General features: G+C 37.8%; 2 protein-coding genes and 1 pseudogene across 2 annotated transcripts; 1 reads left to right on the top strand and 2 right to left on the bottom strand.

Annotated features, from left to right (window-relative positions):
• Nucleotides 1–11,448: 11,448 nt before the first annotated feature.
• Nucleotides 11,449–11,901, bottom strand: LOC128111594 (keratin-associated protein 15-1). Its single transcript, XM_052739838.1, has one exon. It carries the CDS (start codon nucleotides 11,899–11,901, stop codon nucleotides 11,449–11,451), a length of 453 nt encoding a protein of 150 aa, XP_052595798.1.
• Nucleotides 11,902–14,876: 2,975 nt separating this feature from the next.
• Nucleotides 14,877–15,383, top strand: LOC128111593 (keratin-associated protein 14-like). Its single transcript, XM_052739837.1, has one exon. The coding sequence runs from the start codon at nucleotides 14,877–14,879 to the stop codon at nucleotides 15,381–15,383; it is 507 nt and encodes a 168-aa protein (XP_052595797.1).
• Nucleotides 15,384–19,243: 3,860 nt separating this feature from the next.
• Nucleotides 19,244–19,765, bottom strand: LOC128111449 (keratin-associated protein 13-1-like; annotated as a pseudogene).
• Between the last annotated feature and the right edge of the window lie 942 nt (nucleotides 19,766–20,707).

Here is a 20,707-nt window from a genome sequence, read left to right as displayed (position 1 = left end):
GGTAGCTGTTCCAGCTTTGACCTGGAAGTACTACCCCTAGTGAGGCTTCTGGTAACTGCCATGTCTACCTATGACCTGCCCCTGGGGCGGGGTGAAGATGGGTGTCCTTAAGAACCAAGATCATTACGTGCTCGCTCTCTTGGTTCCTATGGATCCTCTTATGATCCTGGATGCTGGATGGCAGACCGAGCAGAGTTCTCCAAAGAACCCTGCTGGACTGCACCGCAAACTCTGCCAGATCCTATAACCTATCCCTTTAATTTTAAAATGAATACTGTGTTATTATTTCCATATGTAGATTGTTGAGTATAGATACTATGTGTACTTAGCTTGGGCCTTGCTACAATATCTCTGTTCTACATCACTGGTACATCCAGAAGTTTCCTACATTGTATAAGTGTCTATTCATTCATTCATTTATGAATTTAGAAAATAGTTTCAGAGGACAGATTTGAACCATTTGTAGGCAGACACTGAGTTACAGCAATGAAATAAGGAAATCCTGAGAGGGATTTCTTTTTGTTCACATTGCCCTGGATATTCTCTGCTGTTGTGGGGTCAGGCTGCTTATTTGTTTTAGCGAGTCACTGAAAAAAAAAATCTGCCCAAGCTCTTCACTTTGAATTATGATGCTATTGATTTTTGCAAGAGTTCGTTTTGTTTCCAATTAAAATTTAGTAGCGTATAGGGTGAAAGGTCAGGTTGAAATGCCACAGATAAGAAGGGGCCAGGGATATGGCATGGCTTTCCCAGGGTCAAACCTGTTACCCGAGTCAGCAACTCTATGTCCTAAAATCAGCGCTGGTGAACACCTTTGGCTTCTATTGATCTGCTGTCTAGATGGAGGAAGCCACTGGGAAGTAAGTTCTCCTGCCCATTTCGTGACCCTGTGCTCTGTGTTCCTGACACATAATGGTTGTTCAAAAGATGTGGACTGATAGACCGATTGATGTACAAGTTCTTTCTGACTCACTCATTCTGGTTCTATGTACATATCCACCATTTTCCTAATTAGACTCCTAGGATCTTAATGGCCAGGACTGAGTGCTTTTAATTATTTTGTCTTCTCTCTGTCCCTTTGAATGTATGCAACACTTTAAAGATACTTAAGGAAGTCGAGTGGCAATTAGCTTAAATTACAGTGATATCTAATTATATTATTAGAATATTTGAAGGCCTACTTTTATGGTATATACTCCTCTGTCTCATGTCATAGTGCATATTCTACCCATGTTTTCAGCCTAACACTATATTATATAATTTCTTCAAACATATGAAATACAGTTTGATACATTAAAGATATTTTGTTTTCTGGCATGTGCTCAGGATTTCCTCACTACCAACTCACATAAAACTCAGATAAATACAAACATACCTGACTTCTTTCTGTTAGTAATGTAAACAAGGTAAAGTAATTTCAGCATTATTTGTAGTTACCACACTCACTGAGAGGACATATGGGGTCAAAGTAGAGGACAATGTATTCTACCTCAGACAAAGGAAAATTCATCAAAACAAAGTATTCTGATATTTGATCTGAAAGCCACTCCTCTACAAACTTCCTTCAAGCCTACGTACAAATTCCTCTCTCTCTCTCTCACCTTCCTCTCCAAGCAGCTCACTCTTCTTTTGTCAGTAACTTTTGCAGTTGTTACGAATTCCTCAGTGGCTGCCAACGTCCTTTCATCAAGGTAGCTGACTGGAATTATGATTCCTATCTCCCTCCCTCATCCCCGACAGAGACATCAGATCTCAAGGCACTAACAGCAGTGACTCCTATGCTGGGGATAGAGAACTCCTGTAGTCCCACCTTTAAGTTCCAGTGAGGACTGTTGCATCATACCCTGCAGAGGTACTGGCCACATTACTGTTGATTCAGGATCATCCCAGGTCAACTGATACATTTGAGGAGATTCCAGTCAATGTCCTGGTACTTTTATAGGAAATTTGTTACTAAACTTACTGCCAATTTTCCATTACAAAGATATCCTCCAATATTTTGGGGAAAATTGTATGTTCATTGTCTAATAACTTTCACAAGATCATGAGAATTAAGTATCATGTAAACTACAAAGCATTCTTAGAAAATAAAACTATGCTGAGATTATTGCTAAAATTAATGAATAGCTATTTGAGTAATATTCTTCTTAGTTCACAATGTAAGCCAATAAGTGGCTTATTTTATGGAATAATGAATTAAATTTGCGTTAATACCTTTTCCTGATTTCCATTTACTTTTGTCAAGTAGAAGTTCTGATTTTGTTATTAATTATCTTTCAGTCGAAAGTTTGCAATTTCATTTGGTAAAGTATCCAGAAATCTAATATTTCTTGTATGCCTATCTAGGGACCACGTGATTGACTCGGGTTTCATTAAGAACTGTGATGCACTCATGGAGAGGAAATACTAGATTCTTTATAAAGAAATGGAAACTGACAAGTAAAATAAGACATGGGATTAGTTATAATAATATCCTTAATAAATCCTGTTCAAAAAATTTTCAAAATGTGAGACTCACACTGTTAGCGTGCCATAGAATGTGTTTACTGGCCCTGACCAGAACTTTTAGAGGGAATGACGGAGTAAAATAGGATGGGGTAGTAGGACAGTAGGAGAAATAATATAAAATACTAGCTTTTGGAAACCTAAAGAGAGGGAGAAGGATAAAAGGGAGGAAGAGAGAAAGAGGGGGAGAGATTCTGAAGTGAAATATATTTATCAGTATGAGTCATGGTCACACAAATTTGAAATCACTGTGTAGAGAATCATCTATAGTACCTCAAGCTAGACGCCCCTGTCACCATTGCAGGGGACAGTTCCCTGGGCAGTAAGAAAGTTCCTATGGGAAGAGTCCATGTTTTGAGCTTGTAACATTTCGAGGTTATAACACTCAGAAATGAATTTCTTCAAGAGCTAAAGAGGGTTTGATGTTTATATAAACAATGAAGTCTGCAAACGTCATTGTTTATTGCTCTGTCTTGCCAGATAGATCATTTTATTGAACTACAGAGAAATTGAAGGTAGGAGGCAAGTCACTGAAATGGGGAAAAGATTAAACAGATTTCCAAAGAAAAATGTATGGAAACTTGGAGAAGTGATGTTGGGTCAACATTCTGTAACCCCTTCAGAGGCTGGGAGATGCCTAGACTTTCAGTAAGTACACATTGTTCTTCTTACCTAGTGTTACTGGTCTAGAAAATATGTTCTGAAGGTGAATGCAATTCAAATTTAAAAGAACTCACATTTATGATGCATAAGATATAAAATAGTTGTACTTGTAGCTAAATATCCACAAATATAAACTGAATATTTATTCACTAAATTATATTTGCCCACCAAATAGTATATTTCTAACTTGTAGGACAGTGGAAAAACTTAATAAATTCAAATAAATTCAAATTCCTCCTTACACAATATATTGAAAATTGTGATTTAGAGAATGCTTCCAAAATGCTATTATCAAATGAGATAATAGTCAATTAATGAAAGCTTTATTGCAGCCTGCTACTGTATTTTCAGTACAGAATTTATTGTTGGAAATTTATTTTGCTATTTTCATGTTCATAATATTCTAGGGACATATAACATTATAAAAATTAAATATTAAGTATTTTAATATTTAAATGGGTTTTCTTTTTGTGTTTTTTCTATAGTTCTGTAAAATCCAATTATATAGTTCAATATTGGAATAGTCATTTCTTACATATTAGATAGGAAAAATCCGTGCTCAAACGTAGTAAGAATGCATCACATTTCACATGTATTCCTGTGGTATTGACATGAACAATGTCAACCTCACTCATTCTATTAACATGTATTTTTTAATTGTGTCCTCATGTCTGTGGGGTTATGAGTGTAGGGTGCATAGATTGTGTCCATGCTGATGAGTGCTGTCCTGTGCTTCATCAGAGGGCAGAAGAGAGCACTGAGTGTCACTCCTTTAAGACAGCATCTCTACCTCAACCTTGAGCTAGGATGGCTGCCAGCAATCTCCCATGAGCCTCCTCTTCCCCACTCAGCAGTGCTATGGTTATAGATATGCACGTGGCTACTTATGTGTGTGTTGGAATCCATACCCAGGTCCTCATGCTTGCTCAACAAGCACTCTTACTTTTGAGCCACAGCTCCAGGCCTTTGTTCACCTCTCTGTACTATTTTTTTGAGTGTTACTGTTCTTCCATTTGTGCCTCATTGGATTAAGTCAATATTCATAAAGCTTTATCATGTGTGCTCCTGGATGTGTTAAGAGTAATTTTCAGCATCTACACTTCCTTTAACTGCTCTAAAATAACCCTCAACGGCACAGAAACTAATAACTGCAAATTACTTTAGTCAAACAATTTTGAAGAATTCTTAGTATTTTCTTGAATTCAGATGCTTAAAACTATAAGAAAGGAACTGGAGAGATGAGTCAGGAAACTGGAGATGTTATCATGTGGCTTTTGTTAAAATGTTAAATAAGTTATTTGAAAGTAATCTAAACATAATACATTAATGATTCCAAATTTCATAAATTTTATTTTAACCCATAAGAAGAACTTTAAAGATTTGCATATTGTTTTTACCTAGTGAACACAGCCAAGAAATGTAATTTGGTATGAATGGTGGGACATTCTTGGGACAATTTTTTTTTCATTTATGCATAAAGGTAATGGAAACTGTGAATAAGAACTATTTTTGATTCTGGGTTGAAATAGTTATCTCCTCTGACAGGACTGCTCTGCAGGCATCCATAGTTTCATCTCTCCAATCAGAAGCAGCACATGAAAAGTATGACTGGGTTCAATGGCCAGACATAGCAGCAGGAGCAGGAGAGATGCCTCAGCAGTTCTGATTTCCTCTGTGGCAGAAGACTTGGGTTCAGTTTCAAGTACCCACACTGTGGCTCAAATCTGCCTGTAACTTTAGCTCCAGGGGCTCCAACGCTTCCCTCTGACATCTCCCTGCACCTGCATATACATGTCTGTACACACACATAAATAAAAAGTAAAACAAATTTTTAAAAAATACAAAAGACATTCTAAATAATAGTAATAAGTTATTATAAGTATTGTTATTGAAAGGTCAAGGGGGTGTCTGCATGAAGCCCTCACTTCTATGTTCTAGTTTCTTTGGCTCAGAAGGTACTCTGTATGCTCCAGAAAGAGAAACCTGGACACCAACCCAACCACAAATCCTCGACTTTACAGTCTATCCTGCCTGTAAGATGTTGCAGACAAAACAAAATACTTCTAATAGAATTCTTGTCAGAACTACTACAAATGGTAGAACAGGGAATTCTGAGGACTTTATCTTAAGCAAATCTTGACTAGAAAATAAATTAAGAATTTTATTAAAATAACTCACTACACCCTCACCTTGGTCTATGTCACATTTGGGTATGAAATTGCTACTTGGAAGTTTACACTAGTCTCTTTATGGCACATTGTCATATTAAATAATGCATATCGTACTCATAGAAACTGAATTTGTAGTTCAGGATCAGGCTTCTTTCCTCATGTGTACTGTGAGATAATATCACAGACATCCCCAAACGTCGCTTTTCACAGTGAACAGTCACCTGGTCTTCCCTGTGATGGTTCTCCAATATTCTCCAGGAAATCACTTCCAATTTTTAGAAATTAATTAATTAATTGATTGATTTACTATTTATTAATTCTATATGTTTTTCACGTCATGTATCTTGATCCCATTCATTCCCCATCCCTTCACACCCTCCCTCTGCCCCTTTACTCCTTCCAATAGAACAAAATTAAAGACAAGAAGAAAATAAAATGAGAAAAATAAAAAAGGAAAATAATTAAAAATCTCATCATGGAAGCTGCAATATGACCTGTCAAGTCATGCCGTATATGCCTTTGTCCATACATCTCTACTTGCAAGTGTTCACTGCAAAGAGTCATTGGTCTGGTTGGAGGCCCCTGGTCTCCACTTCACATTTGATGTTGGGTCCTCACTAGGACTCTTCCTGGACATCCTGCTCCTGCCCTATGTTGTGGAGATCCTGAAGCTTTGGATCTGCAGGTCAGGTCCCTTCACATGCTTCCTCAGATCATAGATGGAGTGGATGCTGGGGCAGGCCAAGTCATACCCCTGGGTCTGAACCTGAGCTAATCACCTTTCACATAATATATTAGTACAATACTGATTAGCCAAGGTTCTCCATTTGTATATAGCATATTTAATTCACTGTTATCTATCTATCTATCTATCTATCTATCTATCTATCTATCTATCTATCTATATTCTGCCTATCTACCTATCTTCTATCTCACTGTCTATCAATCATCTACCTATCTATCTATCTATCTATCTATCTATCTATCTATCTATCTGTCTGTCTATCTGTATGTATGTATATCTATAGATCTAGATATTTGATATCAGGAATGAGCTCACATAACTATGAAAGTTGAGAAGTCCCTTGGTCTTCCATTTAAGATCATAGAAGAGCATGTGATATACTTGAAGTCTAAGCTGAGTCTAAAGACCTAAAAACTAGGGGATCCTGAAGTATAACCCACAGTACAAGAGAGAAGACACTCAATTGATCAGGCAGGTAGGTGGGCACAAAAAGAAATGAATTCATCATTCCTCCATCTTTTTTTTCAGACCCCAAAAGATTGGAGGATGCCTCCGCTCATTGTCTTTACTTGAGTCTACAGATTCACACAGTGATCTCATGTAGAGGAACTCCAATAGGTACATCTAGGAAAGATATTTAAGCACATTTATGGGCATCCCCCAACAGGACAAGCAGACGTAATACTACGACTATCATTCTAATTAAAACTGTAGTTAATCTGTGATACGAATGTTAGCTACGTGTCAACTACATTACCATTTCTTATTTTAAACTGTACTTTGGTAAGAACTGAAGATGTTCATAGAAATCAGCTTTAACAGTCTTTAATGAGATTTAAATATTTTAATAAAATTTAAACCTATTTAAATTTAATTGATTTTTTAATGAGATATTAAGAATCTTGTAAACCCATGGTAATGGCTACAATGGTTAGAAGGAAAAATGTAGTTTATGGTCAATTCCATAACTTTTAGCCATGTTCTCAAAATATCTTAAGTCCTAGTTGTGTACGTTACATAGAATGAGTAGGACAAAATGAGGGAAGTTATTGTAACTTACAGAAGACAGTGAAATTGTTCATGAACTAGTACCTGGTCTCAAGTAGTTTTGATTCTTAAAAGAACAGCCTTACTATCACTTCTAGGTCTGTAATAACCCTGACGGGCATGACTGCAATAGACAAGCATTTTAGAACAGAGAGGAGAATACCAAAATGTCATCATTACTTTTCTCAAATTGCAGTCCCATCAGAAAATAAACATAGTTATTCTTTGTCAAGTAACCATCTTGTCATTATTTTAGGTTTATGTGTACGAAGTTACTTATTTAATTATAATTTGAATTCCTCATCCATAAGTGAAGTAATATTATGTTGAATCCACAGTATCCTATTCTCATCCTCACTGAATGAGAGTTCAGTGTGCATAGCTAAACACAAACCCACATAGTTCCTTCCTAGGACACAGATCTAAAGCTGTGGCTCTTCAAGTATGGAAACATTGCCTAGAGCAGTGGTTCTCAACATTTCTAATGCTGTGACCCTTTAATACAGCTCCTCATGTTGTGATAACCCCCAACCATAAAATTATTTTCATTGCTATTTCATAACTTTAATTTGCTACTGTTATTAATTGTAATGTAAATATCTGTGTTTTCTGATGGTCTTGTGTGAGCACTGTGAAGGAATTGTTCAACCCTCAAGGGAGTCACGACCCACAGTTTGAGAAGCAGTGAACTAGAGATAATATTTAGCAAAATCCAGGACATTTTTGGTTGTCTCAACTGGACATTGCTACTGTGATTTAGAGGAAGAGGTTATCTCATATCTTCACATCAGACACAGAACTCAAATTCTAATAAAGAGTATCCAATACAAATGTGAATAGAGACCAAACACTGAGTAGGCAAAAACAGCAAATGTTTGGTTAAAGTTCAAGAAACACATTTATAAAAGGCAGAGTATGAAAAAGAGAGGACGGGACAGAAAGGTCACAAAAGAACAAAATAAGCATGAAAAATATGTTGGCCAGAAACATCATAAATTGGACAAATAGGTCCAGACTCTTTTAATACCATCCTCTGTCCTAGCATGCCTCATATATGCAGCTGGGCTTTGTACACTGTTGTGTTCTCACCAACACGTCACTGTAGAGTGCCGAGGGATCAGTTGCACAAAATATCAACTGTTTGAATATGCACAAATATTTCATTGAGCAACTTACAAATTCCACGGAGTACTAGTTAGATGATGCTGAAAATCTCATATAAATTTCATATTAGGATCTAAGATTTAAAAAAATCTGTGAAAATAAATTTTAAAAAGTAATAGGAAGATTATGAGTTAAGAGTTTCATTTGCTCTTGTTTTGACTCCTTTCTAGCCATATAGATTTTATACTTATGAAATAATCTGTCAACAGCCAGGTTTTCTAGGAAATAGACACTCGTGGTAAATTTTACATGCCAATTTGGCTCAGTTGTGGTATATGGCTGTTTGATAAAACCTAAACTTGAAGTCATTATAAAGGTATTTTGTGGATGCAATTCCCATTTATGGTTGGTTGATCCAACCTAAAGGTAAGTGTCATGATGAAGACTTCAGTTAAAGGTCAATGAAGAAGATGAAAATCACAGAAAATATAAAAGAAAATACTATAATAGAAATGTTTCATGAATTTCCAGCCTTTGATACGCTACAGTCATGTGAGTGACTTTGAGAATCTCTCTGGAACACAATAGATTGATAGACAGATGAAAGAAAGGGGACTAGGCATGAAGGAAAACAGAGGAGAGTAAGAGAGGGAGGAGGGAGGAAGGAAGTGGGGGGGGAGAGAGAGAGAGTGAGAGAGAGAGAGTGAGAGAGAGAGAGTGAGAGAGAGAGAGTGAGAGAGAGAGAGAGAGAGAGAGAGAGAGAGAGAGAGAGAGAGAGAGAGAGAGAGACTCCTTAAACAAAAATTCTTTGTAATGAAATTGGGATTATTCAGATGATTGTTCCGTTTCCATGAGTTTGAATTCTAATTTTAAGCCATGTGGTCCACAATAGAATCCACAATAATTCTGCAAGGAGAACAGGCAGAAATATATAACTCCATATAGAAATAAATACCTCCATATATAAACTGTTGCCTCATTAAAGAATTGCTTACATGGGCCTTTATGCTATGGTCATCCATATATTAGTCAATATGAATTTTCTGAAGCACTAGTGAAATTTTTGTTGTGTTTAACCTTGGCGTCTTCCATCCAAAGCTTTCTGAAAGGAACAACCAAGTAGTGTGGCCACTGGTCCTCTAAAACATTGTGTTGATTTGTCATTATATCTCCACTCATTCTCCTCTTAGGTTAAACTATTTTATAAATGAGGAGGCCTACATTTGTGGACAACAAGGTACCAGAAAAAGATTTAAAGTCAGACACAATAAAGCACCTCTAAGAAGCGGGGATGGTAGCACCTCACCACAGGCCAGAAGAGAAGGAAAGGGCATATTTTCAAATGTGGCGGTACAAGTGCTAATTAATATTAGGTAGGGTTTAGCTATTAAGATGAAATAAAAATATTTTTTTAGAATCTTAGTTTGAGAATATACCTTTCCATTGTATTACTGAGGGTTTCATAGAACTCAGAACCTCACACCAAAAGCATAGTTTAGAGGTGTGAGAAAAACAAAATGAAACAGTCTCCTGGCTTTAACCTATTAAAAGTATTCTGCCTAAGACTAATTAAAGCAAAAGATAACTATCCAATAATTCTCAGTCCTCCCTCATATCCAGTTACATAGTTGGAATTTCATCTACTGAGTCCTATATATGGTTTGACAAATTGATTAATTTTTATCAAACAAATTCTGCTTAAAGTAACTCATGGAAAATCATATATCATTTCATCTATTAGTGATTTTTTCTTTACTTTATTTAAAAACAGAACAAACACCTACCATGAATACTATGAAATAGTAATCTTCATATTTCCTATGTTAGGTAGTATTATTGATCGACAGGTCCATCAGTTAGTGTATGTATCTACCACTCTTTTTCTCTTCCCAGTGAATCAATTCTCAGTAGCAACAGGACAAACCTGTTGTTTGTTAGCTGTAGATCTCCTTAGACAGCTAACTTGCCAAGAAAATTTTGGAGGGTTTATTTTTCTTCTCTAAAAATCTAGGTGTGGTGCTACATGTTCATAATCTCAGCTACCCAGGAGGCAAAGGCAAGAGAATTTCAAGTTTGATGCTAGTGTGGGCAATTTTTCAAGACCTTATTCAAAGTAAAATTACTTTAAAACTCAGGAGTATTTTACTTATATGCCAACGGCTTGGCATGTGCAACAAACTGGGTTCATCTCTAGTACCCTTTCTCCCCCACAAAAGGGATCTTTGAGCTAACCATCTTTCTCTCCCTCTGTCCTTCTGAGGCTCAGACATACCTTCCAGATATCTTGCCATTTCCCTCACTGGGACTTTCCAATGATGAATCCCTTTCCTGCCTAATCCCCTGTGCCAGCTGCTCTTCAATGGACTCCAAGTGGTGTGACACATCAGTAAGATTCTTTTGATTTAAATGAAGTAATTAACTAACTAACTAACTAAATAACTAACGCTTTCTGCTTTTAATGAGGAGTTACAGGACATCCTGTGCCTCTTTGTGAAGCCCTTCTTAGTGTTTCTTTAGAACACTATTGACTTGTCACACGATGTTAAGCTAGAATTGCACTTCTTGAAAGGAGAGAATCCACACCTTCTTCATCACAGTGTTTGTTCTATAATACGAACTCAACAATTGTTTTCCATTTAATGCCCCACTGAAAACAAGATGTCTGAAGTAATTACATGAACAATGGACCCATGGGGGAATATAAATCTTTCGAGATATGAAAGATGGCATGAGATAGGACACACATATGAATTTCCTTCTAATACTTCTGCTTTTCTATCAGACAAAATGTAAGACAGAGGAAAAAAATCTGAAAACAGTTAAAGTATCAGATGCATTGAATAAATATGTCATTTATAAAACAAGAACAAAAACAAACTGGAATGCCAAAATTCATGCTAGAGATGTAAGTTTATTTAAAATGAACTTGAGTGGAGGAATCTTAAGGAAATAATGGGAGAAGAAATTTAGAGGGGTGGATGGTAAAAGAAAAGATCCAAGCGTTTACATATTAATTAAAATACCAGCTCTCTCTTGTGGTAGAGTTGAAAGGTCAAAGGTTAAAGTTACTCTGTCCTCAGAAAATCATTTGCTTCCAGGTAGATTATGATGCTGAGTCCTAGAGAGACAAATGCTCATTGATAAATCCTAGGTGTTGGAGGAGCCGTTTGAATTCCATAAGGTGCAGAAACCATCATGAGACAACTGGGATGTTCAGAAACCAGACCCACAAAAGCGAGAGCTAAAGCCTGGCTGGTAATAGGATGACTGGATACTCTTGGAAGAAAAGTAACCTGGGCGGTAGAAGCTGGACCCACAGCCCTGAGAGTGAATGCCAGAGCTCCCATACCCGAAAGATCCAAAACCCGAGTTGCCATATCCAAAAGATCCAGTAAAGCCTCCATGGCAGGGCCTGGAAAAGTACTGCTTGGGCCGGAAGCAGGATGCCTGGAAGGATCTGGTCCCGAAGCATGGTGAGTGACACTCCAGGGGCTCATCGAAGGTCTCCTGCTGTCCATTGTAGAAAGAGGAGCCTAGCTGGAAGTTCTTTGGAGAATAGACAGCATTGCTGCTGGGGTAGAAGGAGTTGTAGCTGGAGACTGGCTGCCTCAGGAAACCTCCGAAGGACTGGGAGGAGAAGTTCCCAGAGTTGCAAACGTAAGACATGTTGTCAGGAGTTCTGGTTTCAGTGGAGCTGCAGTGACGAATCTGCGAGTGAGTGTGAATGCCACCATCTAACACGGGTCCTTATATACCAGAGAGATGGGTGTAGTGGTCTGTGTCGATTTTAATGAGAATGCCTAATTAGGCTCCAGTAAAAATGAAATACTTTAACCTTCAAAGGACTTTTTTATGAATGTGTACTTCTAAATGAAGGAATTTCATTAGTTTTCAAAGCAATTATTAATGAAGCAAAAATGCAGTTTCTCAATATCTACAGTAAGTCAAATGAAAGCCAACATAATTGAGTCTTTAAGGTAGATAGATGCTTTATTTAATTCCTGCCTTCAAGATATGATCCAATGGATGATGCAGCAATAATCCTGCAGGGTTCAACCCTCTACCAAAGCTTGTATTCTAGAAATAGAATTATGATGCTCCAAGTTTAGAAACTTGACTGAAGACAAAACAAAAGAAATCAACATTTTATATTTCTTCCTCCAAATGTTGTGGACATTATGAAGAGAACAATACTAATCCACAGAAGGAAAAAAATTGAAGATCATCATTGTTCATGATACACTTTGTCAACCTGTGTTTGTGTACGTGATTATATAAGGTTGAGAGGACCAATGTTTGCATGAGTGCTTAGAACATTAATTATATTATAAAAGGTTTCTCACAGAAACAGAATGCCTTTGTTGTCTTGCCTTCCTTTCCATTCTCTTCTTTTGTTTTCTTCTTCCCTCTTTTCTGTTCGTTCCCTCTGAGTAACATATTCAGAGCCTCATGTAAGCTCTACCACACTGGGGTATGCTGTCAGCCCTCTCATTTTTATTTTTTTGAATTAGAAATCAATGTCCCCACAACTTCACCGCTTTGTGGTAGAAGTCATTCATAAACTTAACAAGCTTGATTATCAAAATACCCTTATCTTCCTAAACTACGTCTCTCCCCTCTTGGTGTCACTGACAACAAAGCAGCAAGGCATAAACATTTCATGGCCATACTAGTTTTTATTTCAGACGGTGGGTTTTTTTTCCTGCATAAAGTTTAAAAAAAATTAAGAAATGTGGAAAGTATCTGTTGCATGCAAATGTCACAAAATGATCAAGGATTTGAAGAATTCACGGCTGTATAAATGACCCACATATATTGAAATGTGGGTAGGGAAGGTTATCAAAAGAGAAGAGAATGTGAATTGGAGAAGAGATGATTTGGGGGTTAATTGTGTATCTATCAATTAGCTTATATATTCTTCCTAGAAAACTAAGTCTTGGGATTTTTGTGTATTTTTCCGTTTGGCACAACATAGATAACTGTACAGGAAATTGCCTAAATAACCTCATGGAAATGGAAAAACTTTGTATATCATCCGTTCTTGGCATAAATTATATTCTACATTGAAAATGAGCTGAGACTAATTTTATGAGGAATTATGATTACTTGGTCTAATCTTGAAGGATGAATTCAAAATGAGCTGTTCTTGTAGGTAAAGAAACTTCTGTCCTGGAGTTCTGGGAATACTGAATCAGGTTCCTGTAACTAGAATTCTGATCTGATTAAAAAAAAAAAAAAAAGCTGGAAACATTTGCTAAAATCTCCCACAAATTCTAGACTTCTATGAGTCTGAACATTTTAAGTTAATAAAACAAAGAAGAAAAGAAGAAGAAATAAAGAAAGCAAATAATGCTCTCTCATCCAAAAAAAAATCGCTATTGTTCAGAACTAGAAGGAAATGTTGTTCTATATATGAAACAAATCAAACATCACCTAAGGCTCACCAATAGCCCTCTACACTTTCTCCTCCTCCAGCTCCAGGCATCAGTCTTCATTAGACTCTTGCACTGAGGTGGAACACAAGCCATGGAAATCGAGGAAATATGACCCTCACTTTGGACATGTTGCGATACTTGTCAGAAGCACCTGAAAACAATTTAAGTCAAAGTGATATATGCTGCCTTCGGGGCAGAGGAAGCATCTCCTGGCGATGGCTGCTTTGGCCTGACACCTCAAGGCAAGTGCTTTATAAGCTTTCTTTAGAATGAGGACATTTACCAGGTTATGGAAACTGTTTTCAGTGGGAAATAATGACCCTCATTAGAGACGGAGACACATTGAACATCATTACCTCAAGATTTTTTTCCTTTTAATGCATTTTATCATCTTAAGTGAATAATCTTTAGCATTCAAACCAGCACAAAGCATGAAGTGTTTAGCTCACAGCACAGTTAACCACTCCCACCCCACCCCCATACCCACCCACTGACACACACACACACACACACACACACACACACACACACACACACACACAACTTATACTGGCATTTAATTTCTGGATTCCATTCTTAGACAGATGCATGAGAAATAAGGATTTCTCCCTATTACAGTAAAGCCATTTAAACTGAGGTCCAGTTGTTTTTTTTTTTTTTTTTTTAAGTCCTCATACATCTTGCATATCAGTGTTTGGATGATACTATTCATCACAGAAGCTTGCCATTTTGAGGCAGCAATCAGTGTGTGTTTTTGTTTAAAAGAAGTGACTATGAGTGGATCAGCGAATCACTTTGCTAGCCAGATGGCAACAATTTTTGGACAGATTGTGCAACGGGTATCAATTATTTTTAATTAAGCTAGCTTCCCTCAGCCCAGACAGTCTACCTCTAAAGCAGTTTTCTGAGTGATGTGCAGGGTGACCTTTTGCTGATGGAAGATGAATAATAGCTTTGAAGACTGAACACTATTACCTGAATTCCAGGGCCGCAGACATCACTGCTCTATCCAGTTTGAAACCACACGAAAAGTAAATATGCATGACTGTGATGGTATTTTCCATTCAATTAAAGCCGGAGGTAACTTGTGTTCATGCGCTATGGGGATGACGCACCCAAGGACAGGGGTATATAAATGCCGTATGTCCAAGCAGGGTCATTCAAACTCTGAACACCCTCCTCCGCAAAGACTTCTCTCCTCTCAACATGTCCTACAACAGCTGCTCTGGAAACTTCTCCTCCCAGTCCTTTGGGGGCCACCTGCAACACCGGATCTCTTCTTGTGGTTCCTCCTACCCCAACAATGTCTTCTACAGTACTGACCTCCAAACTCCCATCACCCACCAGTTGGGCTCCTCTCTCCACAGTGGGTGTCAGGAAACCTTCTGTGAGCCCACCAGCTGCCACACATCCTATGTGGTCTCCAGACCCTGCCAGAGGCCTTGCTACCACCAGAGGATTCCAGTGTCCTACAGACCCTGCCAGTCACCTTTCTCAGGATCTCTGGGCTTCGGTTCCAGGGGCTTCCAGTCTTTTGGTTGTGGCTACCCAACCCTGGGCTTCGGATCCCGTGGTTTCCAGTCAGTGGGATGTGGTACTCGCACTTTTTCATCCCTAAATTGTGGGTCCAGCTTTTATCGCCCAACCTGCTTCTCTTCTAAAAGCTGCCAGTCTGTTTCTTACCAGCCAACCTGTGGGAATGGCTTCTTCTGATCTTCTACTGGGGAAACTAGAAATGTAAAAGGTGCCTCCTACCTACTGGGTTAAGAGCCACACTGTCTTTTGATCTCTTATGTTAGTCTAGGAATTTGACTTCTACTCACACTTATGAGTCCCTGTAATTGGAACATGTATTTCATTGGAGATGCTAAATGGTTTTCTTATCGATGCATAGACTCGCAAAAGTCAAACGTAATTCTTTCTTCATGTATCTCTTAGTAATTTCTCAAACTGCCAATGCCTTTACTTTTATGAAGGGGAAGGATGTAAGTTTAAATAAAAATATGCAACTGGACATCTATGTATCTTGTGAGGACCATTATTACTTTCATCTTCTTGTCTTCAAAACTATTTCAAAATATCTCCTTAAGCTTTGCTGTATCTTGCATTTGCCATTTTAATTTTAAAAAGTAAATTCATCCTTTTGTATTCATAGAATTTTTTCAACTTTTCTGTTTCTCCATCTGTTAATAGTTTCACACAGTGAAAGGAAGAAAACACATTATTAGGATGGAAGACTGATTTTTCTGCTACATAGGGAATTAGAAACCAATATTTTGTATAAAATTATAAAATGGAGGGAATATTAGGTAGACTGTGCCATATAAATTTGGAAGAGAGATTATTCTTATAAGCTACATTTTAAAATATATGCAAAATTGCAGGCAGGTAAGAAGTTACATGATCATGAGTTAGGTGGAAATGGGATCCAGTCCCTCCACCTTGACTGCCAGATTGAAATCTCTAAATGAAATCTATAACACACACAAGAGTTGCTAATAAATATGGCTAACATTGCTCAGATATTAATTATATATTTTGGTGATGTCTCAGTTTGGCTTTATGTTTCTGGGGTTTGATGAGAAACCTTTAAAAAATATTAAAAACCTGTGCAAATATTCTTTTATTTCAGGATTTTCTCCGGTGTAGAAGTGGGATGTCGTATTTGAATAGTGGACTATGTCACTCAGGCTTCATCAGTTAATTCCAGGTATCATTACCAAAGGTGGAGATGATTTAGCCCCTAGGCTCAACATATGCTGCTTTTATTCCAGCTTTGTCTCAGCATCCAGTTTCAATTGTTAATTGTCTCATGATTTTCCTTTTACCGATAACCAATAGTAACTTCTTCATCATGCATAAGGCCTGGTCTAGGGAACTATTAGTCTACTTTTGCCATGGGTTCATCTGGTGGGGTTCAAGCTAACTAATTTTGTTAAATTTAGGACAAGAGAAGTCTCCCATTTTTAAAACATTCTCCTAACAAAAGAGAATATTTTCCATTCAAAGACGGAATGCAGAAGGATCGCAATGAGAGAAATTATTGTTATTATAATATACAGGACAAGGTACGTAGCTAAAAAGATGACCTACGTGGAGATGGGTCTCTCCTTTTCCTTTCCTCGGTTTGAGTGTCATGGGCAGGTCCGCGGCCAGCATGATGCAGTAATACCCACTATCCACCAGTAGGTGGAGGTAGTGGGAAAGTTAGGTGTACATGAAGTATGGGCATGAATTTATATTCATCTGAACGCAAAAAATAATCTAAATCCTCTAGCTACTGTGAGCATGCCTCATATCCTTAAATACACAACTATTTATTTTATTATTTGGAACAGCATCTAGAACTTTAAACTTTGCAAAGTAATTCTTTTCAAAAGCTATTAGTTAAAAATCATGTAATTTTTAATATAAAAAGAGTTGTATTTATATGACCAGGAAGAGTTTATTGAGAGCATAAAACTTGTATAATAAGCGGATGACAACCTCATGAGGGTAGGTGCCATGACTGATTGCATGGAAAGTTAAACGTAATTTTATTGAAGGCACATACTGTATGTGTCAACAGAGTTAGAATAATGGTCCCGGAGAGATGTCGTAGTGGCTAACAGAAGGTACTACTCCTGCACATTCTAGTTCAGTTTCCACCACCCACATCTGAAGGCTCATAGCCACCTATAGATCCAGCTCCAGGGTCAGTGGACCCCTCTGACTATGTGAGCACCTACACTCACCTGCACATACCTATAACCAGAGCCTTTTTAGGTGGGTTATAAATACTTATTTATAATTATGTAAATATATTTATATATTCAATCATATAAAATCTAAAATAAAATAGATATTTTAAAAGATAGAATAAAAATTAAATAAGAAGGCAGATTTAAATAGAATGCACAAAACCTGTACAAGACCAAGCCAGAAGAAATCAAGGCATGGAGAAGAGGGATAGACACGTAGTCTCACTCTAGGCACGGAATGACTGCAATTGTTGGCTTCTGGACAAAGAAGGGTCAGTTTATTTATTTATTTATATTTTTAAGAATGTAGCCCCTGGTAAGGTGATCATACCTCAGTGCTAAGAACAAAGATTTGGGAAGCACAATTTGCTCTTGAGTATTTTTTTAAGGATACAGTTGGGTGGATAGGGAAGGAGGTTGAATTTTGGAAAAGTTGGGGGACGAATATGATAAAAGAAAACATTAGAGGAAACTTACTCTGAAGGAACTAATTAAAAGATGATGATCGCTAAGTATTAGGAGGCAAAAATCTGTGTTTATGTATGAACTTTGTACATGACTTTTTATTTGTTTTAAATCATTTCCCCTAACCTTAAAGTATTATTTTATACTTAAATAAACAAAAACCTTAAAGCAAAGCAGAAAGCAGGACAATCCACCAGTAGAGGACACTATCACTAAGGGTGAGAGAGAGGGACAGGGGAGTGAAGGAGGGAGAGAGGGAGAGAGAGAGACAGACAGAGAGAGAGAGAGAGAGAGAGAGAGAGAGAGAGAGAGAGAGAATAAAAAGTTCTCTTGAAACTCTGTTCCTAATTAAACTCATATTTATTTTAACTCTTTTTGTGCATTGTCTATATGGGACTAATGAATTAGGTTCAACAGATTAAATATATGATACAATTCACACAGCAGCAGTAATACCAAATAATGCCTGATTATCCTATGAGTTGTATTCTTGAAAACAAATGAACAAGTTCCAGAAAGAACAAGGAACTGGCATTCCTTTATAAATTCAAATTATCCTGGGGCTTGCTCTAAAACTCTAGCAAACTTCAAACTCTTTAAGAATCTCCCCATCTTGTCTAAAGAGGTTAACAATCTTGCTCTGATGTGTAAATGTTATGATACAATCCTATGTCTCATATTACCGTCTTCCATATAGCATGCTGTCACAAATGATGCTAGACAGGCTGCTGGCACACAGATTGTGTGAGGTTCACACCCATTCTATAAACACCTTTCTCTAATGTTTCCTTTAGGATATACAACACACACATATATGTGGGTATCTCAAAGGTCCCATTAAGGTAACAGAAGGACTCCAATGCTGTGATGAGAATCCCAGAAACTCCAGAATGCCAACTAATGAAAGATGCAAGCCAATGAAGAAATGCCCTTCCCTTTGGGACTGATCCTGGGGTGGACAACTCTGAAAGTCTATCCAAATATTCTTGAAGGTAAGGAACACAACTAAATGTATGTTTGCAAACAAAATTAAACAACTACATTGACATGCAATGAACTCCCCAAATGCTTGAATGCAAACCTATGAGCAAATTAATATTGAAGGATACAATACATTGAGGTGTCAGATTGCACAAATGTATTAGATGAAAATTTTAATTTTCAATAGCTCTTGAATGAAAACCAAACAGTACATACATCATTTTTCCAAAGCAAGGAGAGAAAGGAATAATTTGAATTTGCCCACAAATTACAGAATCTCCCAGAAATTGAGAAAGAAAGAAGCTGTTAATGGGAGCATTAACAGACAGCAAGAGTGGCGAAGCAAGAAAACAATGGCTTCAGAGCATAGGCATATTGTATAGAGACTCAAAAGTAAAATCCATGGAGGATGTTATCACAGGTTGGTTTTTAACAAGGTTGATAGGTACTAGCAGGCAGGTGTGTTGAATAGCAGAATCTGGACCCATAGCTCTGGGAAGGGAAGCCAGAGACTACATAATACAGATATTCGAAGCTACTGGGTGTACAACCCACTATGTAGTACCTGCTAGATCCACAATCTAGGGAATGGAAGCTGCTTGGCTCAAAGCCCAGAGACCCAGCATATGCCTCCTGGCAGGGACTGCAAGGTGTGGAGCTTCTGGAGTAGTAGCAGGCTGTCTGGCAGGGGCCGGACACCACACAGGAACTCTGGCAGCTGGTGGGCTCAATGCAGGTCTCCTGACATCCACCGTTCAGAGATGATTCCATCTGGCAGGTGCTGGGAGAGCAGTTGGTAGTGCTGTAGATCAGGTTGCTAGGGTAGGAAGAGCCACAGGAGGAACCTGAAGAGTGCAGACAGTGCCTAGAGGAGGTAGAAAAGTTTCCAGAGCAGCATTTACAGGTCATGTTGAATAGAGATGTGAGCTCAGCTGGATGTAACTGAGAGGATTCTGAGTTTGATTCTCACCTGTGCAGAGCTGAGTTTATATATTCTCAGCAACAGGTGTGGCACCCAACAGGATCATGCTTGTCCTGTGAGTGTTCTGTCCCTTACAAATGTGCACTGACAAATTTCTCTATAATTGCAGTTACATTTGAATACTTCTCCTGCACAGTATATTTATGGCTGTTGTAATTTCATTGTAACAAAGGACATAGAGCTACTTCTATGTCAGAAATGCCATGATTATTTTACACTAAAAATTATTTCTTCATGTCCAGGAAAATCCTTTTTCCTCTTGACGTACTACTTGTGTGTTTTGTCATTGGATGTTATGAGGAAAACGTTTTTCTTTACAAGGTATGGAATGAAAGTAACTTTTATTTTGTTAATGACTTGGAAACATCACTTCTGGCTTAATGTGGAACCCACTGAAGATTAACCCTATCATCATCACCCCTTCTCATTTTTTTCCTATTATTCTCTGTGATTCATTCAACATTACCCAACAAAAGTAATAAAGGGAAAAACTGGATGACATTGAACCTAGGAAGAGAGAGAGGAAGATGATCAAATGACTGGTGCTGTGGCAGCCGCAGGCAAAGCTGAGATCGCCTAGCAAGTGCCAGTTTTAGACTCTTTGAATGGAATTAATCTTGTAGATGCCCAAAACATTCGATGAGGAAATAAATTTTAGATCTAGCACATCTGACTTGTTGCTTGATGTACCACTGGTGTGACTGTGGAGATTTCACTTCATTCTGGTGTGACCACTGTGACAGTGGAGATTTCACTTCTACCACCCTCAGACAGACTGTAGACTGTGGACCTTTCTGCTGTGGTTTCTACAGAGACCTTGCTTTTCACGGACTGCTGCCAAGCAGTGACTCAGCCCAGGAAAGACAAAG

Source organism: Peromyscus californicus, unplaced genomic scaffold, assembly GCF_007827085.1.
Source record: "Peromyscus californicus insignis strain IS unplaced genomic scaffold, ASM782708v3 Scaffold_16__1_contigs__length_79575227, whole genome shotgun sequence".
NCBI lineage: Eukaryota > Metazoa > Chordata > Mammalia > Rodentia > Cricetidae > Peromyscus > Peromyscus californicus.
This window is presented reverse-complemented; position numbering and strand designations above follow the sequence as displayed.

Bases quoted from the DNA above. Each gene is read 5' to 3' on its own strand.
- LOC128111594 (XM_052739838.1), bottom strand. From the start codon at position 11,901: ATGTCTTACGTTTGCAACTCTGGGAACTTCTCCTCCCAGTCCTTCGGA.
- LOC128111593 (XM_052739837.1), top strand. From the start codon at position 14,877: ATGTCCTACAACAGCTGCTCTGGAAACTTCTCCTCCCAGTCCTTTGGG.